General features: G+C 35.9%; 2 protein-coding genes across 2 annotated transcripts; both read right to left on the bottom strand.

Moving 5' to 3' along the window:
* Positions 1–1,467: 1,467 nt before the first annotated feature.
* On the bottom strand, positions 1,468–2,634 carry LOC111894396 (uncharacterized). Its single transcript, XM_023890468.2, has one exon. It carries the CDS (start codon positions 2,632–2,634, stop codon positions 1,468–1,470), a length of 1,167 nt encoding a protein of 388 aa, XP_023746236.1.
* Positions 2,635–2,883: 249 nt separating this feature from the next.
* LOC111894395 (uncharacterized) lies at positions 2,884–4,391 on the bottom strand. The gene is made up of 4 exons (XM_052770800.1): positions 4,383–4,391; positions 4,195–4,207; positions 4,073–4,085; positions 2,884–4,000 (listed from the first exon to the last, which is right to left on the bottom strand). Exons 1-4 carry the CDS (start codon positions 4,389–4,391, stop codon positions 2,884–2,886), a joined length of 1,152 nt encoding a protein of 383 aa, XP_052626760.1.
* Positions 4,392–8,797: the final 4,406 nt, after the last annotated feature.

The following is an 8,797-nucleotide window of genomic DNA, read 5'->3' as shown; positions in this document are numbered from 1 at the left end:
ACCAGTGTTGGCCCTTTTTGAGGGTGTTAAGGAAATGTTTACCGTGACACATCAAGTTTGGGTTTGGGTGTTGTGCTTATGCATAGGGGTCATGTGATCGCATATGCTTTGAGGCAACTGAAGCTTCACGAGATGAATTATCCTACTCACGACTTAGAGTTAAGGGTAATGGTTTTTACTCTCAAGATTGGCGTCATTACTTGTATGGAGTTCAATGCACCATTTATACGGATCATAAAAGTTTGCGATATTTGATGGATCAGTCGAACCTTAACATGAGATAGTGTCGTTGGTTAGATGTACTGAAGGATTATGTTTGCGAGATTCATTATCAACTAGGAAAGCCCAATGTGGTGGTCGATACGTTGAGTCGGAAGATGTCTGTTGCACTTACTTCAGAATTGTGTTTGGATTTGACAGTTGTTTCTCCACTTTTAGATCTCATTGGGGGGGGGGGGGGGGCACAAAATGAGACAGTAAAGAAGGAAAATTAGAAGAGTAAGAGGATCGTGGGTCAAATTTCTGCTTTTGGCATCGACATTCGAGGGTTGATATAACGTCCTAAAAAATATGCATAAAATTTTGAATTTTTCAAAAGGAAATAAAATCCATTTTCATAAACTCAAACGCCATCAAACTAGATGTTTCATAATATGGAATCAAAATCAGAATATCATAACATAACATCTCTCAAAATCATAAATACTACTGGAAAGTGTGTACAATAATGCTTTCACTTTTCCCTGAAGCTTGGAAGTACCTGAAACACTTAAATCCACGATTGTAATCCAAATCTTAATGAGTTACCTAATGTATCACATACACCACATTAGAGCTAACATATAAAACAACTATGGGTTATCAACAATCCTATTAGTTTTCAACAACCCTATAGGCTATCATCATACTTGAGTTATCAACAACTCAATACAATAATTTGAGTTATCAGCAACCCCAAACTATCAACATCTCGCATACAAAAAATTGGGATATCAACAACCCCGAGCTATCAATAGCTCACATACAACATAGGATATAAGTAACACAGTGAGAAAGTTCACTTTACAAATGAAGACGTAAGCCTCTACAACTCATAACACATGACGCATGTATAAGAACCAACTAAACATATAATCCAAGGTAAAATATCAGACTATGACATAAACCATAAAGTTTGACCTAAAGTCAACCTTAGCCAAAAATTCAACGATCAAAGTCAATTCTCCAGCCACCGTGTCGTCGCCAATCCATGGTCATGTCCTGGTATTGAAGAGGCAGATCAGTTATGAGTCTTTCGCCCATCGCCAGGGGCGGACGCAGGAATTAGTAGTAGGGGTTGCACAAAATTTTTTTTTTCTGGTTAAACATAATATAGAATGTTAAAAAAAATCCGGTCAAACATAATATAAACCATCTAATACAAATTTTTTTCTGATTAAACATTATATAACAACTATCTATTATAATTTAAATTTGTCCTCTTCGTGCATACATCTTTTGAAACCGCTCCATTACTTTTTCATCCTCAACTTTCGTAAGTGCTTCCGTCTCGACATTACAAAGCAATGCGTCGTTCAAAAATTCATCGCCAATTTTGTTACGCAATTCTGTCTTCAAGAGCTTCAACTTTGAAAAACATCTTTCTACACTTGCGGTCGCTACGGGTAATATTAAAGCCAACTTTAAAAGCTTATAAACCAAAGGATAAGACCGACGCTTCCTTGTACTAACCATCAAACGAGAAAGGTCGGAAATTCCTTTCAAACTAGTGAAACGCTCATCTTTGATGCAAGAGTGATAAAATATCTCAAGTTGCCCTTCGAGGTCTATCATATCTGAATCATCAAAGTCATACTTGTATAACTTACCCAACTTCAATAACTTTGATTTGTCAAATTGTGCAAATGAATCACAAGGGCTCAAAGCACCCATGTATTCTAGTAATTGGGTGTTTGTTTCACTAAATCGATCCCGATATTCTGTAAGTTGCATATCTACCACTGTGTTGAAGATTTCAACCTCAAAATGAAACCTATTAGTCTTTGTAGTCCTACGGTTTCTCGCACCAATATACAACTCTTCCATATCTAAAGTTTCAATTTCGTGTGTTTGACAAAAAGAGGATGCTTTTGGCAAAATGCTAGCAAACACTATGTTTCTAAAAGACTGCAATGCCTCCATTGTCCCTCTAACCATCAAAGCCGCTTCCAAAATGTCTAGATCTTTTCTTTGAAGTTGCTTTGACAATGTACCCGTGAGGTGTAAAATGTCATACATCATATGTAAGTAAAACACGAACTCATATGATTTAAAATACGCTAAGATTCTAGATGCTTGTTGACGGTTTGCCAATGACCCTCCCTCCTCTTTCACAAAATCTAAAACTACAAGAACATCTGCAAACAACTTCATCAAACTTGTGAGTGTGTTGAAATGTGAACCCCATCTTGTTTCTCCCGCTCGAACAAGTGTAGTCTCTTGATTTAACCCTCTTCCTGTTTCAAGATCACCACTACACAAGCCTTTTTTCACCCTTTCTCTTGGTTGTTCTCGTAGTAAGTCTTTTCTTTTACACGAGGCACAAACAACATTAACCACCAACGAAATTTGCTCAAAAAAAGTCACTAACACCATCATGCTTCTTTGCTACAGCCACAACTACTAGTTGAAGTTGGTGTGCAAAGCAATGTACATAAAAAGCCGTGTCATTCTCTTGTAATATCAAAGCTTTCAAACCATTGAATTCCCCTCGCATATTGCTAGCCCCATCGTAACCTTGTCCTCTTATCTATTAAAATTTAAAACAATTAATATATATATATATATATATATATATATATATAAAATTAAATTGAAATATAAAGAAAGTAAAGAATAAATTACCTAACTAAAACTCAACTTATTACTTGTAAGTACTTCATTTATGGTGTTTTTGAGGGTCAAAGAAGATGCATCCTTCACGTGCACTATTCGTATGAATCTTTCTTTCACAAAGCCAAGACTATCGACATAACGCAAAACAATAGCCATTTGTTCCTTTTTTGAAACATCACTAGATTCATCAACTAGTAAAGCAAAAACATCTTGACCAATCTCCTCACGAATACTCAAAAGTACTTCTTGTGCAAAACATTGCACAAGTTCTTTTTGAATTTTAGGGGAAATTAGTTGATTGTTTTTAGGAGCATTTTCTAAAGTATTGTTGAAAATCTCTTCACTAGTCTCTCGAATGGCTTTTAACACTTCAATGTAAAGCCCTTTATTTTCCGAGTTAACCGACTCATCATGACCACGAAACGGTAAACCGGTTTTTAATAAAAGTCTAACAACAATAATAGAAACACGTAATCGAGCTTTATATTTATTGTCCTCCGCTTCGGTTTGCCTCCTCAAGACGACATTAATTGCTTGTTTTTCCCTCATTAAAAACTCACACTTTTCTCTTGCTTTGTTGTGAAAACTATCAACACCACCCACATGAGTCCGAAATGCATCTTTTTTATTCCAAGTATCAAAACCTTGGGAAACAAATGCATCTCTCCCTCCTTTTTGTCCCATGAGGTCCCCACACAAATAACAATATAAACAATATGCACTATCCTTTTTCACACTATATTCCAACCAATCAAAGTCATCAAACCATGAAGGAACGAATCTTCTAAATCTATCACCTATTTTTTTTTTAGGAAACTTATGTGTCCTTACTTGACACGGTCCTTGAAGCAAATATGCTCTTCTTACATCATCTCTTATATTTGGTTTGTAACTTGTAATCAATGGCCTATCCGCCGGGTCCTTTGGAAGATCTTTCAAGTCAATGTTATCATTAGGTTGGTTAGAACATGGTGTTTGTGGAGTTGGATTAGAAACCGAAGGGATTGAATGATTGGTGATTGGTGTTTGTGGAGTTGCATTAGGATTAGAAACGAAAGGAATTGATTGATTGGTGATTGGTATTTGGGAACATTCTTCACCACTTTCATTAGGATTAGGTCTTTGTCTTTTGGTAAAAAAAAACCACTTAGTTTAACCTACAAAAATATAACAATTACACCTAATCAAACAATAAAACAAGTTGCTTTCACCTAATCAAACAAAAATTCAATAAAAAATTAACAATTACACCTAATCAAACAATGACTTCAATAAAACAAGTTGCTTTCACCTAATCAAACAATCAATTCAATAAAAAACATATGAATTTCACCTAATCAAACAATCAATTCAATAAAAAAAACATAGCAATATATGAATATAACCTAATCAAACAATATAACTTCAACAAAACAAATCAATTTCACCCAAGTAAATCAATAACTCTAAAAAACATATTGATTTCAAATATCTAAATGAATTGATAAATGGTAATTGGTAAAACTTACTTGCTTCATTGTAGAAATTGAAAGAAACACTTTGTTGAAAACAGCTTCAAGAAATCGATCAAGATTCAAGGCAAACAACAAAATCGATTTTGGGCAATTGGGCTGTGACTCACGATCAAAAAGACAGAATTGGCCAATTGGGTTGTGACTTGTGAGCCTGTGACTCGATAGAATATAGAAGTCATCCTGGGGCGATCGACATTAGGCAATCGATTGAATTTTGGATCCTTGGAGGCAAGCCGCAAGCGCCAAGAAGTTGAGTCGATGTCTCACGTCTGGACGATCGGCAATAATGTGTAATCGTTTTTTTTTTTGCTTGTACCGATCATCAATTAGAAACTCAAATAATTAGGATGGGCTATCTTTTTTACAAACAATTAGCCCAATTGCTAATTTAACCACTTAAGTTTTATTTTGGGCTTTGGGCAATTGGACTATTAAACAATAATCGATTAAAACATTGGATTGTGGGCTCGTTATTATTTTTTTTTCGTTTGGTAATTCCCGATAGAGTAACAATTTTTTTATGTAGTTGCACGATTTTTTTACGTAGTGGCACAATAGGTAAAAATTAAAAAAAAATTTCTACTACGTGCGCGGAAGCTAGGTGTTGCCGGTGCCACACCGGGCACCTAGCTAGGACCGCCCCTGCCCATCGCATTGTGGTCAGCCCTTGGGCACACTGCGGTCCGCCTGGAAAACTTACTTCTTTATGAAGCTCTTAATTTGTTAAGACCAAGCCTCAAACTCTCCAGAAGGCTTTAACACACGAAAATGAATTATAAAAATTATAACTTCATGGACATACGCAACCAATGCATATCCTTCACTATTTTAGGTAAAAATGGAAAAAATGTGAACTTTAATCTTTGCATGGCCCCAAATCACACTTTAGTTCTAGATCTATATGATGAAACACTATAGGGAAACTCAAGATTGATAAAGTTGCAAGCTTTATCTGGATTTATTCCAATAACTCCAACCAAAAACATAAAAGGGACCAAAAATTCCATAAAATGCTAGATCCAGGAAGTTTAAGTCATCAAGATAGGAACTTGAATACTTACAGAAGTCCAAAGGATGCACAAGATGTTGGATCACTTCAACAAACACTCTCAAGCTCGAAGTCGGGGGGATGATCTTCTTTCAAGAATACCAAAAACACTTGTAGAGTCTTAGAACATGAACTGGAGGCTTGGGTTTTAGGGGATTCTTTATGGAAGAGATAAAGGTTAGGGTTGGGGAAAACCCTAGCCCCATCATTCTTTAAATAGGGCTCATGATCCAAGGTCTCTAGTTTTGATCCCATAACGGCATCACATCATGGTGATAATGAACGTCACATCGTAGTGATGAGGCATTACCACGCTGTGGTAAGACAAACACCACATCACATACTAGGATAAAATACCAAAACCCAACTCTTTTAACTTAACATATAAACCATAAACGTATACCTTGATCGAGTGTTACAATTATCTCCCACTTGAATCAAATTTCGTCATCAAAATCCACAGCTATAAAAAGATGTGGGTAGTACTCGTGCATCTCCTCCTTGGGCTCACAAGTACACTAAGAGCCCTTCTGGTGCTACCAATGTACCTTCACTGAGGCCACCTCCTTATTGCCAATGGAATTAGTCTTCCTATCCAAAATGGCAACCGGTCTCTCCACATAGTTCAGATGCTCATCAACCTAAATGTTATCTAAAGGCACTACGACTGAATCGTCCACTAAACACTTCGAAAATTGAGAGATGTGGAAATTTTTATGAATCTGGTTGAGCTCCTTTGGTAAATCCAATTGGTAGGCTACCTTGACCACACTAACAATCACTCGGAACGATTCGATGAATTAGGGGGCTAAATTTCCCCGCTTCCTAAAATGAATAACATCTGTCTAAGGCGATCCATTAATCAACACCATATCTCCAATCTAGAACTCCAACCTAGAATGACCCTGTCTGCATAAAACTAGTGTCGGCTCTGTGCTGTTTGTAGTCTCTGTCTGACATGTTGAATGAGCTCCATTATCTTGAGCACAACCTCAGTGCTCCCTATGACCCTCTGGCCAACCTTACCCCAAAAATCGGGAGTCGTCCCTTTTTCCCACAAAGAAGCTCGAAAGGAGGTGCTCTAATGTTGGAATGATAGTTTTTGTTGTATGAAAACTCCGCCAAAGGAATATAGGAATCCAAACTCCCACCAAAATCTATGATACAGGCTCTCAACATTTCCTCAAGTGTCTGAATGGTCTACTCAATCTTCCTATATAATATATTATATATATATATATATATATATATATATATATATGTGTGTGTGTGTGTGTGTGTGTGTGTGGGTGATATGCAGTGATGCAATGCAACCGTGTGCCTAACTCATTGTGAAATCTCTTCCAAAATCTAGAAGTGAAGCAGACACCCCTATCAGAAACCACAGAACCGGCACACCGTGACGTGTAACTATCTCCATGAAGTAAATATCGATCAATTTCTCAGCTCAAGAATTATTTTGAATAGGAATGAAGTGAGCGTACTTGGTTAAATGATAAATAATGACCCAAATAGTATCAAATCCCCGAATAGTTCTTGGTAGCTTTGTGATAAAGTCCATGATGATCTGCTCTCACTTCCAAACAAGAATCTCTAATGGTTGCAACTTTCCGTGAGGCATTTGATGTTTGGCCTTGACCTTCCGACAAGCAAGCACCTCTCAACATACCAAGCTATCTCCCTCTTTATACATGGCTAAAAATAACTAAGTTTTAAATCCCTGTACATCTTTTTCGCACAGGGATAAATCAAGAACCTAGACTTGTGCGTTTCATTCAACAATGTCTGATGAACCCCTCCTGAAACTGGTACCCGAACCCGCCACGTGGTGTTAGTAATTCACGCTTATCAATAACAAAGGTAGAAATTTGACGACTAATTTTCTCCTTCTTTCAGTTCTCCTACTTGATCCCCTCGATTGGTACCTTTCTGATCAAATCTAATTGTGGTGAAGTGATTATCATTATCAAACATATGCCTCTAATAGGAGCACTAGTCATCTTGGTACTGAAAGCATCGGGTACCACATTAGCCTTCCCTGGGTGATATATGATCTCAAAATCATAATCCTTCAGCACGTTGAGCCATCTAAAATGTCTCATATTCATATTTTACTTGTCTATTAGGTACCTTAAACTCTTTTGATCTATGTAAATGGTATAATGGACCCCATACATATAGTGTCGCCAAATATTAAAGGAAAAAACCACCTCCCCAAGCTCCAGATCATGAGTAGGATAATTAGCCTCGTGAGGCTTCATCTTCCTAGAAGAATAAGCAATCACTCTACCACGATGCATGTGATGGGTTTTGTAGGTTACCAAAACATGTAAAGCGGAAAATCTTAACCCTTAGGTTCACAGGCAACTTACTTTGGATCTATGTTTTCTCTAATTGATAGCAATAAACAATGAACATCAAGAACCCTAATAAACCCTAGGTATTTCGAAAATACAAGAAGGATTAGAGTTTACATACCTTAGATTGATTATAATAAATAAATCTTATTCCTATCCTTGTTGGTATTTAGAAAGCAAGCACCAAAAATATGGCTGCCACTACTGGCTCAAACCTAAAACTCTAGAAACTATAAGACCAGAGGAATGAGGAGAGGGGATAGAAGATTAGTTCCTATTCTCCTTCAAAAGGTATAAACGAAATTTGATACCCAAGGGGTCCAGTTTATAGTTTAAGTAACTTGCAGGCAAAGCCAAATTTGAATTAATTAAATAATAGATTTAATCCAAATTTAAATAATTTCCTTATTAGCTTCTAGGAGGCTTTTGGAAACCTTAGAAGAGCTCCATAAACCGTCTACCCTTGGATGGTTATAGAGTTTTCTCTTTTGTTCAATTACTTAACAATTACAATTCACCCTTTCACCTTTCATTAATTCTAATTAATCCCGAATTAACATATTAATTCTGATTAATAATTAATTAATTTTAATTGATTTCTTATTAATTTATTAACCATATAAATTAAAAAAATCATATTTTTCTATTTCTAATTAATGTATTAATCATATAATATATTAACAAATCATACATTTTTTTAATTAATTTATTAATCATATAATAAACTAACAAATTATCTCCTATATTTAAAAACATTATTCTAATCAGTTTCTAGTTTATGAGGGCAACCCAGAAATGACTTTTCTTTTAATTACAAGTATATATCAATTTAGTTATGAGATTAGACACCTTAATCCAACAGTCTCCCACTTGGATAAATTTATAAACATAATTTCAAGTATAACCTTGAACCAAACAGCAAAGAGTGATTTCCAAAGCCACTGCCGAACTTTAATTCAAATCAAATGTTGATGAGTAAAACACTTTGTATGCTGACCACCAGC

The sequence above is a fragment of the Lactuca sativa genome, chromosome 4 (assembly GCF_002870075.4).
Source record: "Lactuca sativa cultivar Salinas chromosome 4, Lsat_Salinas_v11, whole genome shotgun sequence".
NCBI lineage: Eukaryota > Viridiplantae > Streptophyta > Magnoliopsida > Asterales > Asteraceae > Lactuca > Lactuca sativa.
This window is presented reverse-complemented; position numbering and strand designations above follow the sequence as displayed.

Coding starts and splice junctions, on each gene's coding strand:
- LOC111894396 (XM_023890468.2), bottom strand. CDS start 2,634: ATGGTGTTAGTGACTTTTTTTGAGCAAATTTCGTTGGTGGTTAATGTT.